This window comes from Triplophysa rosa, linkage group LG8 (assembly GCF_024868665.1).
Source record: "Triplophysa rosa linkage group LG8, Trosa_1v2, whole genome shotgun sequence".
NCBI lineage: Eukaryota > Metazoa > Chordata > Actinopteri > Cypriniformes > Nemacheilidae > Triplophysa > Triplophysa rosa.
The window spans coordinates 26865067-26886124 of record NC_079897.1 but is presented as its reverse complement, the minus strand read 5'-3'; the positions used below and the strand labels follow the sequence as shown (position 1 = coordinate 26886124).

The following is a 21058-nucleotide window of genomic DNA, read 5'->3' as shown; positions in this document are numbered from 1 at the left end:
AGATTAAATAATTTGTTCTGCTGAACACAAAAGAAAATACAATTCTGGGTGCAAACAATGATGCCCCACAAATGTCAGTTGCTAACATTCTTCCAAATATCTTTCTTCGTGTTCATCAAAACAAAGACATTTCTACAGGTTTGGAACAAGCTGAGGTTGAGTAAATGATGACAGAAGTATAAAGGGTTCATCCCGTTCACTGCGAGAGATCCAAAGGCTAATTGTTTGTGTGCGCACTGAGAGGCCGTTTACACAACACAGTTTTCAACTTGCAACCGTTTCATGCGTTCTAGCTGTTCATTTACACGACGATGGCGTACAAACGGGTATCAACAGTGCACGTTTTTGAAAACGACGGCGTTGTCGTCTCGGTGTAAACTCTGAGGCGGCGTTTTCAAAAACAACGACGTCATACACATGCGTATCATGCACTCCGTCTGTAGGCATGCGCGAGTATTCCCCATGCTGCGTGACATACTTATGACCATTGTTTTTTCAATATGAATTGTGGGTGTGTACCTCAGAGTGCGTCACGTGCAGGAGGTTGGGAGGGTGGTAGCTGGAGGTCAGGGCCTGAGACTCCAGTGTGCTGGAGTCCTGCAGCTGTTGAACTGTAGAGTAATGACCCTGCTGGCTAAACCCTTCAGCTAGAGCGAAACCTGCCACAGAGAACACCGGCCACAGCTCAATAACACACAAGCGCTGCTTTCATTAGATCCGCATTCGTGGAACACCAGGTCAAGTGCAAGCACACTCGAGCGAATCACAGTACGGCTTTATTGCAATGAAACCTAAATCACCCTCTTAATGCCATCTGTGCTTTTGTCGTACTAAACTGCCAGTGTGAAAGCCTCCAGGACAGCTCGACTCGCTTTACATTGACTAAAGCGCTTGTGTGTATTTCTGTGGAGAAGCGAGAGTGTGCGGTACCTGGAGCGAGTGCCGACTGCTCATAGGCTGGCTGAGGCAGCGCGGGTGTCTCAAACTGACTCATGTGCTGGGGAAGGGCATGCTGGGCGCTCACGAATGATTCTGGAGGTGAAAACATGAGAGGCAGCTAACATCAACCGTAGCTTCAAGTGAATGAGTGAGCTACCAAATGCATCTTGGTGTGTTCGCACAAATGTAAGTTCAGCCACGCTCACCCGGGTCCTGAAGCGCGTCCTCCTCCAGTGGTGCGGACAGTGCCACCTGCTGGCCATCTCCCACCACCTCCAGCATGCTCTGTGACTCTGCGGCCACCACATCTGCCGGCTGCATGTCACTCGAGCTCGGCTGCTGCTGCAGCTGTTGAGCCAACTCGTACCTGACAACAAACCACATGACACGCTGACAGTGAGTCGACGGAAAAGCCAGATCATTTTATCCACTTCTCATCATTATGATGTGCTGGGTGCAATGCTCAGGGAATATGGCCAACAGGTTTAAAGGGACACTTCACCCAACAATGAAAATTCTGTCATCATTTCCTCACCTCTGAGTTGTTCCAAATGTCTTTGTTCTGATGAACACAGAGAAAGATATTAGGAAGAATGCAAATTTTGCCCCCCATTGACTCCCATAGTAGGAAAAAATACAATGTTAGTCAAAAGTGCCCCAGAGCTGTCCTACATTCTTCAAAATATCTTCTTGTGTGTTCAACAGAACAAAAAAAATGATAAAGTGATTTTTCTTACTATGGGAGTCAATGGGGGGCGAGATCTGTCTGGTTATAAGCGTTCTTCTAAATATCTTTTTCTTTATATCTCTTCTAAATATCTTGATCATTTTTTTTGTTCTGCTGAACACACAAGAGGACATTTTGAAGAATGTAGGACAGTAAACAGTTCTGGGGCACTTTTGACTCACTGCTTTGTTCCCACTATGGGAGTCAATGGGAATCGAGATCTGTCTGGTTATGAGCATTCTTCCAAATATCTTTCTTTGTGTTCAACCGAACAAAGACATTTATACACATTTGTAACAACTGGAAGGTGAGGAAACGATGACATTTTTGGGTGAAGTATCCCTTTGAGACCCAACCGTCTATTTTCACCTGTGTGTTTTCATGTGCTTTCTGCAGTTGGGGGAGGATTTGAAGGTCTTCTGGCAGTACGGGCACATGTAGGGTCGTATGTCGCTGTGCGTGGTCATGTGACGCCGCAGGCTGCCGCTGGTGGTGAATGTGGTATCACACAGCAGGCACTTAAAGGCTTTGAGGCCGGAGTGGGTGCGGATGTGAGCTTTCAGCACGCCCGAGGACGCGAAGCCCTTACTGCACTGCAGGCACTTGTACGGCCGCTCTCCCGTGTGCGACCTGCAGGACAGAGAGGAAAACATGAGTGCCGGAGGCTGCTTCCCAAACCTCTTCACTCCCTTTACACGGAGACAGCATATTTCATCAAAATCTCAGCTGTGTCAAGCTTGAGAAAGGACGGGATGGCAGATCGCAGAATGTTAATAAGTAGGTGTGGTTCACTCCGTGCTCCTGCACATTTGCAATGTGAATTAATTCATAAGTAATAAATGAATAAATAAAGAAACACTTTTGACTTTCTTTTAGTCATTTTATAATCGGCACGAGTGAATCCAGTCTAGCGCGACTCGCTCCGTCTCTCGAGGTGTGTGCAGGGAGCTGCGAATGCACGTCAAGCGTTTTCTCTCATATTTCTCAACTCAAATTCCTACGTAAAGCTGTAAAAGTTTCTGAACTTTAAAGGGGTCATATGTCATATGAACACGTGTTGTTCTGTGTCTTTGGTGTGTTATAAGTCGCTCATGCGTGTATTAGACACGTGAAATTGCAGAAATGAAAGTGTGGGAACAAAAGAGTCGTTCTATGTAAAAGCGAATGCTCACCCAGACCTGCCTGAAACGCCTCGTGTAGCCACACCCCCACAAATCTACATCAGCTGGTGGTCTGATTTGACTAAGACCGCCCAAATGTAGACTCAAGTAAGGTGGGCGTACCTGTCAGTACAATTGAAGAGGAACCTGATGTTCCAAATATGACATTTCCCTCACGCGCTTGCAGTATTCCACCAATCACTACGCACTGGTGAACTGGCCAATCACAGCACACCTCGCTTTTCAGAGCCATGAGCTTTGTCAAAAATCAGCTCATTTCAGAGAGGCGGAGCAAAGAGGAGATACAAACATGCACGGTGTGTGGAGAATACAGTGTTTTTAAACCTTAAATCCTGTTTACACATTACATCACATCTAAAACAAACCATACTATTCCTTTTAGTCGTGTCATATGACTTCTTTAAGCGAGAGGAGACAACTCGCGTTCAAACACACTTAATACAGTAACACCTTTAAGTAGAAAGGCAAGAAAGAGACAGCATCAAAACATTCATCTGTTTATATCTTCGGTGCATTTTCACAACTTCAACTTGCCCGTATTTTAAAACTATGTTGAGCTATGGTGAACCCCTGACAAGTTTATGAAGTGAATCGCACAAAACTAAACACTTATTAATACCATGTCCAAACCTAACTGTCTTTGGCTAAAGCAGACCATATGAATTAGCCACCTCCTGAAATAGTTAGAAATGGCACTGAGGTTTTGATTGAAATACAGATTTTGCCAAACATGTATATTTGTCATATGTTGTGTGGTAACTTTCACCTGATATGCTGTTTAAGGTGGCTTGACTTCTTGTAAGCTTTGCTGCAGAATCCACACTTATATGGCCGCTCGTTCTCCACGATGTCCAGATACTGCTGCAGGGCGGCCCGCGAGCTCTGGTTCTGCAGGAGCCCTGCGATCAATAACCCAGTGATCAATTACGCCTCCGTCACACTTATCACAAACCTCAAATCTCTACTGCATGTAGATTCATGGAAAAATGAAAGAGAAATGATATTGACATGTGTCGAAGATGCTGAAAAACCAAACGACAACTGTCTTTATAGCAGTACTACACACACAAAAAATCTTCATAAGGGGAATGTCAAGTTTTAAGCAACGACGGTTTATCAGAACATGCTTTGACACCTGCTTTAAACCAGAACAGTATTTCAGTCATAATGCGAACACAACGATTCATATTGAGCAGGCCGAGCATCCATGTGCTTCCTTCACTACGTTTGACTGAAGAAAACAGAAAAACAAACTTCAGGACATTTCATTTATTCATCTGTAATGTTTGCCGGTCACACTTTATTTTGATAGCCTACTTTAGACATTCTTGAATTGAATTGAAGTGTTAGCAGATATTAGAGAGACGGTCTACTAATACTTGACTGACTGGTAGTTGACAAGAAGTTGCGAAGTTACTTGACAATCAAAATATTGTTACCCTTGTGCATTTCTATCGGCATATCCGGTAAGCCAACTCATATATCATTAGAAGCATATCGATGTGAATGAGAGGAGGTGAGCAGACAGCTTACAACAGAGATGTTTTATGTACTTCGTTTTAAAGAGCAAACACACGGGTGAATGTTTCTTACCCATGTCTGTGATGAGTATCGGCTCCTGCAGAGGAATATCAGACAGAGGGAGATTGCTTCTGGACAGTCTGCTTTTGTGAGGCTTTCGTGGGTATTTGTGCTTTTTGTGGTGTACGCTCTTAAAATGAGAGGCAATGTGTGTTTTCCTGTGGCCTGACGTACGGAAGTACTTTTCACAATGGGGGCAAGGAAAAGGCCGCAAACCTGGGCAAAGGAAAAATACAGTCAAGCATCAGGCTGGTGCAAAGCAGACACTTGATGACGTGATGATGTGCAACGAGTGCTTCTCACACACAGACTCAAGCAGAGCCAACTCACATTTAGCCCGGTTGCTCTCAATCGTGCCCGAGCGATGGAAACACATTTGCCAAATAAATTCCCCCACAAAGTCACGTAAGTGCACTATGAGACGGCCGGTGTAACCTGCCTAACCAGAGTACTGATCTGAGAAATGTTGTGATGGTCATTCTTAAACGCCTGAGCAAAGTCCTCCAGTATTTCTGTAATTGCCTCTTAGAACTGTCACGACTGTGTTTCACAAACAGCAGGTCTCCACAAAAGCAGCGCATTTATTGTGTTTCGGAAGTATTGTATACGAAAATGATTATATTCAGTGGCTTCTCTTACTTTTCTTACAGATATTTAGAGCCAGTTTATTAGGAAATGATGGTTGACTAGTTCTTCTGAAGTTTGGAAACGGTGCTCATTCGCAAATGTTTTATGCGATATTCCAATTTTGCGCACAAGCTAAATGTGCAACTTTGGATGGGAACCCAAGCTATTGACTAGATTTGGTCCGTTTTTAGACCCCTTTAATGACCCCTTTTTTCAGAAAGCATTCAGCGACACGTGAGCCAAGCACAGGGTTTCTTCAAATGAAGTGTTGCACGTGACAGAACGAGCACTGGTACTCACCCGTGTGTAGACGCTGATGAACTTTCATGCTCCCAGACGTGGAGAAGCATTTCATGCAGTACTGACACTCAAAGGCTTTGATGCCCGTGTGGATCTTCATGTGTGCCGTCAGAGTGCTCTTGACAGCAAATGCACGGAAGCACTGCTTGCACTTGTAGGGTTTTTCGTGAGTGTGAATGCGGATATGACGCACCAGATCACTGGGTTTCTTGAACTCTTTGGAGCAGTATGGACAGCCATGCCATCTCACACCATTCTCCTGCCTGATGGTACCTGACAACAAATGCAAAAGAAATCAATCGGCAATCCTGCATAGAGACACCTTAGCAACACCTAGCCGACAGAACATCAGATGGAATATTATTATATTGTAAAACGTTTCATGCCTTTTTAGACACGACTGCATTTGCAGAACTAAATAAAGCAAAACAACGGTGCCTGTCATTTCAATTCCGCAGGAATGAAGAGTTCAAATTTGCGTTTTGCGTGCGAATAGAACATCAGATTCATATCCGTTGAGCTGAGACACATTTATGTGGCCAAGTGTAAATGCATCGGTTTTAATAAATCAGAGAAAACGCATGAAGTGACCAGTTGTAAACAGGTTCTAAAACTAATGAAAGAGTTGCTAACTTAGCAACAGTGACGGGCCACATTAGGAATGAATGGGAAACCGAGAAGCTGCAGCCGTGGTGGGAGGATTTTTGGTGTGGTGTGTGCAGTGTAAAACATTCCCAGTTTAAAGGTCCAGTCAGTGAAATCAACCGCTCACTCCACCCCTCCCTTTTGAAACACTACGACGGCTGACAGAACATGGCAAACTACATGCAAGGGGACCCGCGGTGTATGTAGATAGAAACGGCTCATTCTGAGGTAATAAAAACATGACGCTTCATTGTGTAAGCTCTTTCTACACCTCTGAAGACGTAGTTATGTATATTACATTGCATTTCTGTCAATAGATCCTCCCAAAAACGACACACTGGACCTTTAAAGCAAAGATAACCCAGGGTAAAACGCAGTGTAAAAAGCCCTGTTCATCGAGATAAAGGACATAGTACCAATGTGATTGTAGTTTGTTAACCTAGCATCTGTGGAGGCTTCTTGATGATGCTTCTCCTCTCCTTTTTCACAACAGTGTCCGTCATAAGTATTTTTGCGGTGGCTGGTCCATCATCTGCTGAGTTGAGGGTCGGACCCGCTGCATCGCTCTGCTGTCCGGTGCTACTCTGAGCTTCAGGCTTGACTGGAATCTCAGTCAGTCCACTGTTTTCCAGAGCTTGCTGAGGAAAACACACTTTCATTGCTGAGAAGTGTTGAAAATCACGTAGAGTATAGACTCACACATATCATTTCCCGATGAAGAGAGATCTAGCGAGACCTAATGCAAGAACTGGTGAGCTGGACTCGAAACTTTGGCTCCATAGGATTCTTATTTCAAGTCATAGTCACAGTTGTATCTATCACCACATGACATCACTGAAGCTTATTTCAAGGCCATTTTCATAAACAGAAGGCCCACCGCCACTGCAGTCATGGAAAAAATGCATTTGTAGTTTAACAGTTACCTGGAGGATGTCCTGGTTGATGCTTGTCTCGATAGTCTGTCCAGTGGGAGGGTCCTGAGCGCCGTCTGCCGCCACATGGTCAGACAACTCTAGCAGCTGCTGGATCACATCCGTCACACCCTCCGTCCCCTCCGCACCCTGACCAACACCTGGGTCCCCCTTCTGAAAACAGAGCATCAGCATCACACTTCAAAAGATACGCTGCGCTCTTCACAGGAGGCTATCGTCACCTGTGTTGCTGGCTCCTCCACTTCCATCACTGATATGTGCATTTTGCTGATGTGAGCATTGAGGCTTCCAAGCTTTTTATAGACACAACTACAGTCCATACAGGGAAACAGCGGAACACCGGCTGCCTGAAAACAGAGAGATTCACGTCAAGAAAATGGCCTCTGCGGTATATTAGATATTTACAAACTATTCAACTTTTCATTCATGTTTTTGTTGCCCCAAGTGATTGGTAAGAGGATTTTAACACGATTCATATTTTGTCATTGGAAAACTCTCCCATACATTTGTTTTAAAGTATGTCTTTAACTAACATCAACCGAGCTACTTTCAAGCGACTGAAAATGTAGTAAATAAATAAAGTTAGCAGCGCCGCTACTTTTAGCTAGCTACCCCCCAACACTGGGAACCAGTAACAAGGTCTGTCGTTCACCAAATACATCTTTTGGTAACACTTCTGTATAGGGGGCAATTCTCACTATTAACTAGTTGTTATTAGCATGCCATTAATGGCATATTGGCTGTTTATTAGTACTTATAAAGCACATATTCTGCATCCCTCATCCTACCCAATACCTCAACCTAATAACTACCTTACTAACTATTAATAAGCAACATATTAAGACTTAATTGGAGAAAAAGTCATAGTTAATGGTTTGTTAATAGCGAGAATTGCCCCCTATACTGAAGTGTGACCATTTGTTTTCTTGTGCCGTCTTTCTGGTTGCATCAGCATCAGTATCAGCATCAGGACCTAGGAAGTGACATTAACCGGCCAACAGAACAGCATTTAAGAAACATAAGCAGGTGAAAGACACTAGGATCTCAGAAGTTTTTGTTTTGTTGTATTAACGGAGATGTAATGTGGATGTATAAGTTGCAAATGAAAAGGAGAACTTAGAGACAATATCTCTAATGACAATTTGCAGTGGCAAAAATCTGCAATTTACCAAGACGAACACAACGTGCAAATAGAGATGACAGGTAAAAGCAGCTAAACATTAGCTTTCAATGTGTTTATGTCTATTCAGAATGTTTATATATTGTGCTTCTATGGTTGTTTTTGGAGAATTTAAGCAACGTGAACATTATTTCATGTTTCACAGAAGAAAGTCATAGTGATAAACCAGCCCTTTAAGATCATACGCAGGGTATAACAGAGTTGACATTACAGTTCGTTTTCTTTTTGTCTGTCAACCCTGAGGTAAACACGAGTGTAACTTATGCACAAAGCCTTGTACGGATTACATGTGTGTTTAAGAGAGAACCAGATGAACTAATGAAGGATAAAGCACCAGCTGTTACCTGAGAGTGAACTCGTTGAACATGAGAGTGCAGATTTCCTTTCTGAGAGAAGGAGGCAGGACACAACGAACACATGTGAGGCTTTTCTCCGGTGTGTCGCACCATGTGTGTCTGCAGCACTACCTTCTGGTTGAAGGCCTTTCCACAGTGAGTGCACATATATGGCCTCTCACCTGTACAGCATGCACATACGGTCATACCCTTCTAATGCTTATATAAAACATTGCTTAAATCAAGACGACAACACAATCACAAAAGAATACCGCAGGTGACAGCACAAATACAATCAGTCATTTTAACAGAAAGGTTTTACCTGCAAAATTTGCATTGTGTGTATGCCTGTTTACCTGTGTGAATGCGTGCGTGTCGAACAAGCTGACTGGGTTTCTTAAACGTCTTCCCACAGTGCTGGCAAATGTTCTTGAATCCTCTCCGATCAATGCTTTTGTAGTTCCTTGAACTTGATATAATAGGCCTTAAAGAGGTCGATAAGATAAAAAAATACAGAACATCAGAGTTGGGTACACATACCACCAATCTAAATTCACCTCATATTAAAACAAAAACGTACAGTTGGTAAATCTCATGAAACCCGTCAAGAATATGCCCAGGTCATATATGACCCTAAAAAACCCTCTAAAAAATAAAGGTAGAAATATATATATATAGTTTAAAATAACTCTTGAATATTGATAAAACACTGTGCTTTAAAAGTGTTGAGCTACACATTTAATCACTACATGAAATACACCCTGCAGTTCACAATATCTGGACTCCTTTAATATACAAAAAACTTAAGCAAGCCATTTTCAAACAGCTGTGTTCCCTTCCTCTCTCAGGACAACCTGATGAATGACAAGCAGTCAAGTTTCAGGAGCAACCATTTAACAAATACAACACAACTGCTCTTAGTCTCTGAAGTACTAAGCCTATCAAAGGCAAAATCCAAATCATCATCATCTTTTTCCTTTATCCTGCCCCTCATCACTGAGATCACAGCAACTCCACTTCACTGGTTTAAATTCCATCTCTCAGGTAGATCTTTTAAGGTATCAAGGAGAGGAGCGCTGTCCAAATCACATCGGATCACTGGGGTTCCTCATGGCTCAGTGCTTAGACCACTCCTACTCTCTATCCACACGGATTCTCCTAACGCTTCCATGCCAACAGCATCCAGATTTTCTTTTCAACCAGATGATCCTACTGTGGCGACACATGTTGCAGCCTACCTGGAAGACATACAGTTTCAGCTTGGATGAGAGAACACCTTTAAGACCAAACTTCTTGTCTTTCTGGCCCGCCCTACACTGTAGGCTTTTGCGGTTGCGGGGCCAAAGCTCTGGAATAGTCTTCCGCAGGAACTTAGAGAGGTCTCAACTTTAAATGCTTTTTAAACTATTTCTTGTCTTTAACTTTTGAGAGGGTGAGTTAGTTTTTGTTGTAAGTAGGATATGTGTTTCAGCTGTGTGTGCTTACTCTAACTCTTCTCTTATTTTTTATCCTCCAACAGGTATCGTGTCGTCTTGCATGTCTTTATTATAGTCTTTTTGTGCCACAAAACTTCCCATTTTTCCAATTATTCTGAACTATACTTTAGGTCCCATTATTGTTTTCCAAGTCAAGTACACTGACCCTAGAAGAGGCAATAGAAGCCTACAGATCGTACGATGTTGCTGTGCGGCTCTTTATGACTTCCTGGATAATTCTTGTACAGATATTAGCACAACAGCAACCCACTGGAAAATCAGCAACTATTCCAAACGTTCTCAATTAAGATAATATGGCTCCGATCATGAATTGCTGGAGCACTTAAAGTCTAAAAAACAGACCTTTTCCAGACCGATAAGATTAAAAGCAGTCGTTCAGACATTGTCATTCTTGTTACATTTTCATGATGTGGCCATTACAATTTGCATCACACAGAAAAGGATCTGGCACACATTTCTTAAGCATAAATATTCATGATTTAGTTATTAATGTTTTTTACATGCTTGTGTCATGTGTGTTTGAACATTACAGTTACGCTTATATTGCCATATTAAGTTCATAAGAATATTACAGTTGTGGCCAAAAGTATTGGCAGTGACATAAATGTTGTGTTTTGCAAAGTTTCTGGTTAAGCTGTTGTGATGTTCATTCACATTGTATATAGATTATTATGCAGAGTGATACATTTTAAACAATTGCAAAAAAGCAACTCCCCAGGTGTCAATCACATATAGAGGACCTGTGGTCAATCCTGAAAAAAGTGAGTGGATAAGCAGAAGCCCACGAATTGTGATCAACTCAGAGCACTAATAAGGCAAGAAAGGATCGCTATCAGTCAGGATTTGGCCCAGAAGCTAATATCCAGCAGGCAGGACAGAGCGAATCACAGAGGTTATGAGAAACAAGGCCCAACAATGCAAATATTGACTTTGCATATATTATGTTTTTGCCAATAAACACATTTAAAACTTAAGATATGCTGATCATTGTTTTCCAGTATGCCATAGAAACATGTGGAAACATAATCTACAAATACAGAAGCAGCAAACAAAATTGATCTCACTGCCAATTCTTTTGGCCACGACTGTATACATTGTATATATTATATTATATATTACATTTACGAACTATACAGTAAATAATAAGTATAATATTCTTTTCTTTATGATATGTTTGGATCTTTCAAAAAAGGGGTTTAACTTAAAATAACACAATTTAATAAATATAAAATAACTAACTTTGTATTTCTAATAAATATAAAATACAACAAAATGGTCTTGTTGTTATTAGAAAGTATTTATTTTTCAAAAGGTTGTATTCCAATACCAGACATAGAGTACAAAATGTATGTAATACCGGTAATGTAATAAACCCCACACATTTTTACAGACACATGTAGCCTGCCTTCAATTAAAAACAACAAATCTAAGTAGCACTGACAGTGGTTTTGATTTTCTTTACAAATATTGTGTAGAATCTGTAGTTTAATGGCGTTATATCAGGTTTTATCTACCAAGTCAAACGGAATGCAAAAACTTTGAAGCTCAAAATCTCAAAAGTGCTCAGAGCGCAGACAGAAACATATCATTGCTTATGCTTATCATTGTCTGGTGTAATACCAGCTGTATAAAACACTTGTATGACACAACGCAAGGGTACTTCAAGGGTAATGTTTTTTTTGAGAAATATCTTAGCGGCTGCAACTAAACCTTCTGCAGTGCGCTTCTAGTCGCGGATCGTTCTCTTATAGAAGCTTTCAGTGTAAACCCTGCTACACCTCCGGCTTCTCATCTTGACTCTGCCGTGATCTTCCACCAAGCAAACATAAAGAAACAGCTCTCCATCTGGTTTGTGGCGTGATGTGATCTAAATAGCCTCTAAAATTCTTTCGTCCTGCCGAAGTGTGGCAGCAGGTCCAAGGCCTGTTGAAATGCCTCTGGTTGCACAAAGTGTTACTGCAAGACGTTTGCACGCTATCCACGGGCCACCAGTGCTGACAGCGCCCACAGACCCGACCTGTTAAAAACGGGAGAACATAACTGAAACTAAATCACAATCTACATGGCGTTACTTTTAATAATAGTTAACATCATCTAAACTGTGCTATTCTGCTTTTACATTTTTTAAAGCAATAGGATAAAGACAAAAAAATATATACACACCTTGTTTCTCCAAATAAATCCAACAAACTGTCGTTGCTGAAAACCACAGGCGATTTAGACCCCTGCACCTGGTAACCATCTCATCTTCTAATCAGCCTTTCAGTCTATTGTCCATTGTCTGGCAAACTGCACAAGTGAACGGGTCCCGCCGTTGTAACATTCTTTAGATATTTTAGATGTCTCCCTAAAACTCCTGATTCAAATGCATCACTAATTAACAAAGTAACAAGCTGATGAGTTGAATCAGGTGTTTGTATAGGGAGCAGGGACGCTCATTTCCGTTCATTTCTCTAACCGAGAACCGACACTCGTTTTCCCAACATTAACCGTTAACTAATAAGATTTGAATATTAAGTTGGAATTAAATAAAAATACATGGTGCGTCTCATTTCGAAGGCTGCGTCCTCTTGGAGGTCGCGTTTGTCCGCCGCATACATTTATTTTAACATGCAAACAGCAGCATAACGAAAAGATCAACTACATCACCTGCATTCACATATTATCACATTCACTAACCTGCAGTGTTTTGGACAATGGAGGAAAATTAAAAAATCCAAAGCATAAAATAAACAGGCAAGAAAATAACTTAAATAATTAACAAATTTTGACAAAACGAAAACACCGGCAAAGTTTATTACCATCAGAAAGTTTTTTCATCACATAAAAATAGCAGATGGCACAGACGTCACATTCGTATTTTTACGTCACGTCTAAAAGAAGGCAGGGAAACCACGTGTTGCGCCGTTTTCTCCTCCTTTCCAAAGCGCACGGGAGGCTGCCGATGCTAAGCATCATGAGATAAGTTTATGTAAAGGATAAATTGATGGCTAGCACTGAAATTCCCTTGCAGTAGCTCTGCTGTTAGCTTTGCTTTGCTTCATTTTGCTGTGGTGTAGACACGCCGGGAAGACAGAGAATGTCACAGCGCGTTGTGATCACGATTGTTGCGCATCTACATTTAAAACAACAAACTTGAGCTTGAGCAAGACTGCCAGTGACGCTCCGTTTGGAGGAGTAAAGCCCTGACAAATGTGGCCTCAACAATCGGATGAATTACACTTGACTACTTAAATTGACTCCCATAGTAGGAACAAATACTGCTGTCCTACATTCTTCAAAATGTCTTCTTGTGTGTTCAACAGAACAAACAAAAATGATCAAGTAATTTTTCTTACTATGGGAGTCAATGGGGGGCGAGATCTGTCTGGTTACGAGCATTCTTCCAAATATCTTTCCCTGTGTTCATCACAACAAAGACATGCATACAGATTTGGAACAACTCAAAGGCGAGTAAATGATGACAGAATGTTCATTTTTGGGCGAAGTGTCCCTTTAAGTGCATCATTTTTGGGAAACGCACACGAAACGATGACGAACATTCACAAACGTGCTCACAGAAAACGCTCTTGAGTGCAAAGATCCATCGTTATCTGGAAACGCAGCCCTGTTCCATAAAACTAGAGACTGGAAATAACATCCGAGTGAATCATTAATTTCTTGTGAACCATTCCTTCAATGAGCCACAGACGACAGCATTGAGTGTTCAGTCCCAGCGTGACCTCACCTGATCTTGATATGACTTTTCAAGTGCTCCTTCAGCTGGTTGTGGGCTGTGAACTCTTTACTGCAGGTTTTGCAGGTGTATAACTTTGTTCCATTGATTTCTTGGCGATGTTCCTCCAGGTGCAGAGACAGCTGACTTTGCAGGATGAACTCATCGCCACACTCAGAGCAGAGGAAATTCTGACAACACAGAAGAAAAACATTACTGAAGGGAGGGCGAGAGAGAAGGAAAGTATTGTTCAAATGTTCTATTGGAGTTATTAGGTTATTTCCCGATCAAATGAGCATTTAAAGCTGCAGTCAGTAACTTTGCTTCTCTACCGCCACCTCTGTTCAAAACTCAATTTCAGGTTACTTTACATACTTATCTTTATCATTAGGGGGTCGGCTGACTCATGTTTCTTTTTAACAGATTACAGCTTTAACATGACAAGAGAAATGTTTTCCTAAATATGGAAAGGAAGTTGTCTGACCTCCTCTTTCTCATGAACCATGACATGTGCTTTCAGACTGGCCACTCTGGAGAACTTCTTATTGCATACTGGGCACTTGGGTTCACTGGTGGTGTGAGTGGATTTATGTAGGCCAAGATTGTACTCCACATTATATGACGCTGGACACTGGTCGCACCGATACGGCTACAGCCAGAAAGAAATGAAGAACAGGTTTCATCAAAGACAGCATCTCACGATATGCAGCTGCACCCACAACACAAGAACAACGCATAACTTTAAAACAAGCTTCGTGTAATTGGTGCACTGGCCTTTATTTTACAGCGAGTTCAGAACACGGCTTTGGGTGAATTCAGTCACGTGGCAGATAAAGCCAGTAAAGTATGCTGGATAATTCTCACATGTCAAGCGGACCACTCCATGTACATTATATAAATACTGATCAGTGTTGGGCAAGTTACTTGCAAAAAAGTAATTCATTACTAGTTACTAATGACATATTCAAGTGTAATTAGATTACTGTCCAAATGACTCTCTCCAAAAGTACTTCATTACTTATTACTCATGACTTTCTATATCCTACATCAACCTTGATTAGTTCAGTGATTCAAGGATAGACATGAAACGGCTCTTTTAATTCGTTCAAATAAATCATATAAACTACATAGAGTAGTATTACTAACTGACCAAAGTATACAAATGTGAGAATTATACATTAAAGCACAGATTTTAAAGTTAGACTTTGAATTTTGATGTCAATTCCACTATTGCACACACATATATTACACAAAGTATTTAGTTTAATTACATCAAAAGTAACTGTAATTAAATTACAGAAAAATAAGAGTAAACCATTACTTTACTTTTTCAAGGGAAAAGTTCATGCGTGAATGCAGTTCATTCACGCAGACACGCAGAACAGACAGATGACATGTGTAAATAACAGGATTCGGCATCCACTAGTTTGATGGACTCAATGCAGCCGGAAAACAAGTTTCACTCGCAAAATAGACTAAAACTAAGTCAAATGGCTCGAAAGTTTAAACGGGCACAACTTTAAAATGCACGCAAATAAACTTTTGTGATGACGATGTGCAATGTGTGTGATGTCAGAGATATACTGTATACGCTGTTAAAAAGTGGATGTGAATGTGTGTCGCACTCTGTATCGAACATTTCTTATATAAAGGCCTTTATCCTTTTATCACCCAGCCCTATTTTGGCAGGTCGCAGGACGCAAAGTTTGTCCGCATTGTCAAGAAAACTGAGTTCTGTGTCCCAGAATGACAATGAAGCCGATGTGGCTGTCTTTAGGAAGAAGGGCACTGATGGCGGAGACATGGAAGGGATGCAGTGCATGTGCTTAGCAGATCTGGCAAACGTGGGATTACATTCCTCATTTTTTCGCCACCATCTTACTGTTCCACCCTTGGACAAATAAACATTTAAATATGCTCATAATAGCATCCCTTTATCCAAGTCAACGGTAGTTTTAGAGCGAACAGCTATGTAAAGCGACTAACGTATAAGCGTATACGCTTTTGAAATGATAAGCAGACAATGGACTAATTAAAATATGTTTGAATCAGTGTCTTCTAATGGAATAACGAATAGTCGACTGTACTGGCCGATCTTCAGTCATACAGAAGAGGTTTATGGTGACTGGTGAGGTGTTTTATGTCTTGCCTTATCATTGACTTCATGGTCTCGCAGATGCCTCTGGAGTTTACTTTCTGTGGGAAAACTCTGGGAACAAATATTACATTTGTGCTCCACATGTTTCTGGCTTTCCGTGCCAGCCTCCTCACCTCCATCTGCAGGCATCATATATTAAAGAAATAAACAGAAGAGAAACAAAATCAGTGTGACAAGGACAAACAACAGTTCAATCATTTTATACATGAAGTCATCACATGTGAAAATGTTTCAGCTTCTGCTGTGCCGCAGATGACAACACTGCCCACTAGTGGTGAAACAGATCGCAGTTGATCGGTGATCTGTACGGATCCTGCTCTGAGGTTCAGAATGCATGGACCCGCGGAGATACTTACTCCATGATCGTCACCTCATAAGACCCGTCTCGTTTATAATCTGATCTCTAGATATCCCTTTGTCAGCTTTAGTATTTATGATATGTTAGAGCAGGGATCTCCAACAATCTCCTGCAGACTGCAGCTCCAACCCTGTTACATCTGTTTATAATTATCAAGCTCTGTTTGATTGGGGCTGGAGCTGAAATCTTCAGGGCTGGGTTTCCCGAAACCTTCTTAACGCTACATCATTCTTAAGTTATACCTTAAGAGTGGTAGCGATATATTCTTAAGAACGACTTTGTGATACGAAGGTTTCGGGAAACCCAGCCCAGGACGGTAGCTTACCATGAGCAGGGTTGTAGACCCCTGCATTAGAGAATGTTACTGATAATCGTTATTTGCTAATAATAAAGTTTCTGGAAGAATGTTTGCTGTTAAAGGCTGTCACAGGGGCCACATAAAGCTCAGGAAACTTCACAAACATAAGTGTTAACTTACCACGTGACACAGCAAGAGCTGAATGTAAATCACATTTAAAGACAGCTCTGTCATAGCTCTGACTACTGCATTCTGCTCCTCTCAAAAACATCTCAAGTTCATATTGTTTACTTTGCCACACCAAACATCCTCCCCATGATGACTACAGTGACGCACTGTTTCCTATTCATTCCTAATATGTCCGGCCATTGTTGCAACGTTTGCAACTCTTTCACTAAATTTAGCAACTTTCCCAACCCCTTTAGCGACTTTTGTTTAGAAGACACACATAACGACAAACCTAGCCCCTTTTTGGGTAACCCTTGGCTTTCATTTAGTTGGCAAATGTTGGCAGTACTTCCCCGTGTGTGCGTGGCCTCACTTTCCTGGTGCTGCTCTATGCAGTGAGCGGCAAGGAGAAGCAGCACATTCAGTTCACCGTACGGTGGCTGGCGCATTAATGAAAGAGTTCAAAAGAGCGTTTCCAAAACCTGTCACTGTTATCGACTGTTTGGATATATGAACATGAACAAAGTTCGGCTGTGCATGTACTGCGTCAAAGAATAGAGGCAAAATCTCCGCTCTTTAAAGGTGGGGTGCCAGTGTTTCATGCATTCTAACTTCTTTACAATGTTAAAAGTGAACAAGTCAAATTATACGTAGTATTTCTGTGCTTGATACACTCCCCCAGTGTTCATATTGGTCCCTTATTGGACAATTATCCCGGAAAAGCGAGATGAAAGACCACGCTCACGCATCAACCAGGGAGAGCGGGAGAAGGAGCATGCCACACGTCAACCAGCTGGAGCAAGAGAGAGAGAGCACTGCGTTCGAAAAGTTCAGCTGTGTTCGTTTGTTCACTGCATTTGGGTGATGTATGTTCTATAAACGGTGGATATAACGCTGGATTTGGAGATGGTTTTAAACTGATAGATGGCGCGGTCCCAGTGATAAAAGATGCCGGTCATGAACCGCACGCGACCAAAATCATTTTTGTCACAGGCTGTAAACATGTTTTTCTCTGATATAAAGTTGGGTATTTTAATATGGGGGTCAATGAGATTCTGCTCTGTTTGGAGCCAGTCTCTAGCGGCCAGAGGATGAATTGCCTTTTAAGTCACATCCATGTTGGTTTTATGAGAGAGACCGGAAGGTTGCCGCTATGCAAAAACACACTCTTTAAATTTATTTTCCAGTGATTCAAACGATTAATCGCATCAAGAGTAAAAGTCTGTGTTTACATAATATATGTCTGTGTACTGTGCATATTAAATACACATACATGCATATATTTAAGAATTTTTTTTTAGAAACATTTTTAAATACATGTAAATATTTCCTAAATATGTATGCATGTATGCGTATGTGTTCATAAATACAAAACTAATATGCACAGTACACAGAAATATATTATGTAAACACAAACTTTTATTCTGGATGCGTTTAATCTTTTGATTATGTAATGTATGTATTTAAGTGTATGTTTAGACGTGTTAGCATTGTAGCGCTATAAATAAAGTCACCCAATAAGCCACAAACTGAACATTATGAATTAATTGTGCTGAGAGAGATTGCTTTGTTTATGTTTACTTCAACGCAGTCGCGTCATAATGATAAAAGCGTGCTCGGGTGCGGGTGGTAAGGTTCCATTCAAAATGCATCGGCTGGTTTTATACATCCAATCGATTCACAGTGAAAAACAAGCCACGCCCACTATTTTGACACGAAATTAAGACTTTAATGTTAATGTTTACACTGTCTGGATCATCCCCTATCTCCCATCTAGTGCATTATGCGTCATTCACCATGTAGGACATAATAAATGTGCGAACAAGTGGCTGATTTGAGGAGCCGCTTCAGCAGTTCTCATAGTGAAGGGGGCGGGACTCTTACGATTCAAAGGCCCAGTTTCACAGACAAGGCTTAGCTTAAGCGTGGACTAGTTAAATTAGGGTATTTAGACACTTTTATAAAAAAGCCTTAAGATAAAAACATTACCGGTGTGCATCTGGAGACAAAACAATGGCACAGATACATTTTAATATATGTCAGGGCAAGTTATTTTCAGTTACGAAAGCTCAAACATTAATTTTAGTCTGGGACTAGCCTTAAGCCTTGTCTATGAAAGCAGGCCTAAAGCACATTTGATTGGACAAGAACTTTGACGAAAGGCTGAAGTGTAGCGTGTTGTCATGGAATTTCTAGATTTTTTTGAGCGCACATGCCAGACTGTCAGTTTTGAATGGTTATATCTTCTAAATTGGAATTTTGTCAGTGCTTAGGAGCATATCAGTTTATTGACGTCCTTAAGGCTAACTTATTTTTAATGAAAGGAAAAACATTCATTTCGATTTCACTGGGGCTTTAAGATATAGCAACGTGTGACTGCAGGCTCATTTTTTCTATGAATTAATGTGCTTTTCCCAAATCACAAAATTTGAAATACAGTTAAATGAAGTTTATTTTGTCAACATTAAACAACGTATAAGGATTAGTCACATTCAGAGGACGTGATAAAGTTTGGAAAATAAAAGATAGAAAAGGAGTATTCGGTAAACATTCAGCCCAAGTTGGTGGTCTTAGATGAAGCGTATTTCAACAGTTTGGACCATTGGTCATAATCAAAGACTAATTAACGTTAAAGCAGGTGAACATCACGTAAGACCATCAAACTAGCAATCAAATTATATTCTATATGAAATACACTTGGGCTACCATGGGGAATGGTATTACCACCATGTACCAGAGTAAATCTCGTTAGTCTCAGTTAACGTTAGTTCCTTGTCAACCTGACAAATAACCTCCAGAATAGCAACAAATAAATGTTAAATAACGAGCAAACAAGTTGTGCCCCGCCTGACAGATGTAAGGAAGAATGAACAACACTGACAGCTGAAAGCGCGCGCCAGTGAATATTTAACACAGCTCAGGTAAGATACTGCAAGAGAATCACTAACTGAACTCAATGACAATCACTAGCGTGAAACGCACCAACAGCAGCACACGAAAGATATTAATATCATTCCGCCGCAATCACTCCTCCAACAGCACAAAGACACACGCAACACTATATCCGGGGACTATATACACGCGTTTCAAGTGGATTTCTCTCAACTTCTGCTGCATGTATTCATGCACTACAGACCATAGGAAATAGCTCGCGGTGTGAAGTTTTTATTTTTGAGATTACAACTGACTTTACCGATTTCGCTGTCAGCTTTAATCCTTTGTTTGCGCGGCCGGCCCCGCGGCATAGTTCCAGTTTCAGAGCGGGTGTACTGTGAACGAGCTGGATTTTAAAATGGCGTCTGCGGAGGCCAAGACAAAGTCCCTCTAAGAAAAGTCTTCGCACTCGGCGGCCATTTGCAACGCTTCCGAGCAGCTGTTTCATTCATAGAAGACGAATTCCGCTGTGCTTGAGCGGGTGGAAGTGATATGTTTACATTCGTTCGTTAGGATCGCAATAAAAAAAAATATTTTCCTAACAATTAAAAGTGACACGAACTGTACAATGCATTCTGTTCCTATCCTCGAATTGTACAAAAATGATTTCCCCTAGAATTCTCTCTGGGGTTTACATCCGCTTCACAACACTTACTAGCACAGAGCCCCTCCCGTCGGGAGTTATCAGTCTTTACTTCTAAGATTGGCCCTTTTTACTGGAAAGCGGGACAGAGCAGTGGCAGTGTTGCACGTCCTGTAATAGAACTGAGGCGTCTTGTTAATATCTTTAGTCTTTGGTCAAGACGACCGAGCGGCAGCGCCATAGAACGACAAAGAGCGACATCTAGCGGATAGTGATTTTGGGCAAGGAAATCATTTATTTGGCAGTGGGAGCAGCTTTTGCCCAGATAACCGGGTCTCCAGCTTTCCATTTAGTAGCTGGTGCAATAGATGGCTGTCACATCTGCATCAAACCACCAGAAGTGATGCCTGATGCTATCATAACAGGAAGCTTTTCCATATAGCTACAGGCCATTACTGACCCCCAGTGGGAGATCCTTGATATCTTTGTTGGGTATCCTGGGTCTGTGCATGATGCCAGGGTGCTAACGGACAACCCTGTTTACACTGTCCACCTATGTCCACCGGCAGAAAAACGAGTCTTGGGAGATGGTGGGTATCCTTTGAGTGTCGTCTGCCTCATCACCCCTTGCAGAGAGCTTGTACAGAATCCTGTACATTTCACTTCAACAGCAAGCAAGCTAACACTGGATGTTTTTGGGAGAGCCTTCTGGATGCTAAAGACACGCTCCATCATCAAGGTTCTGGAAGCGAGCCCTTGCTTCATGAGCAAGATTACCTGTAAAACAATTAAACAGGTTAAGACTCAGCAAATCAATTCATGTTCTCAGATTGAAAGTGTTTAAACTTTAAAAGATACCTGGAAATGTACCCTGACTAAAGCTGCTGGTGTTCATTTTCCT

At 41.5% G+C, this 21058-nt stretch overlaps 1 protein-coding gene across 2 annotated transcripts in view; it reads right to left on the bottom strand.

The window, feature by feature from the left end:
* Nucleotides 1-19956, bottom strand: part of LOC130558636 (zinc finger protein 236-like) — a 32336-nt gene extending 12380 nt beyond the window's left edge. Inside the window, exons 1-16 of one of the 2 annotated variants that reach the window (XM_057341156.1) lie at nucleotides 19834-19956; nucleotides 15808-15935; nucleotides 14143-14307; nucleotides 13671-13849; nucleotides 8804-8931; nucleotides 8457-8629; nucleotides 7154-7279; nucleotides 6924-7085; nucleotides 6440-6638; nucleotides 5356-5628; nucleotides 4441-4644; nucleotides 3614-3746; nucleotides 2036-2296; nucleotides 1146-1306; nucleotides 931-1032; nucleotides 520-659 (exon numbers count right to left, since the gene is read on the bottom strand). In XM_057341156.1, the coding sequence (XP_057197139.1) occupies nucleotides 520-659; nucleotides 931-1032; nucleotides 1146-1306; nucleotides 2036-2296; nucleotides 3614-3746; nucleotides 4441-4644; nucleotides 5356-5628; nucleotides 6440-6638; nucleotides 6924-7085; nucleotides 7154-7279; nucleotides 8457-8629; nucleotides 8804-8931; nucleotides 13671-13849; nucleotides 14143-14307; nucleotides 15808-15935; nucleotides 19834-19885 (2586 nt within the window). In that variant the 5' untranslated portion in view covers nucleotides 19886-19956. Of the gene's footprint in view, nucleotides 1-519; nucleotides 660-930; nucleotides 1033-1145; nucleotides 1307-2035; nucleotides 2297-3613; nucleotides 3747-4440; nucleotides 4645-5355; nucleotides 5629-6439; nucleotides 6639-6923; nucleotides 7086-7153; nucleotides 7280-8456; nucleotides 8630-8803; nucleotides 8932-9469; nucleotides 9671-13670; nucleotides 13850-14142; nucleotides 14308-15807; nucleotides 15936-19833 lie in introns of those variants that run through there. The other variant, XM_057341157.1, reaches the window with a different exon arrangement.
* Between the last annotated feature and the right edge of the window lie 1102 nt (nucleotides 19957-21058).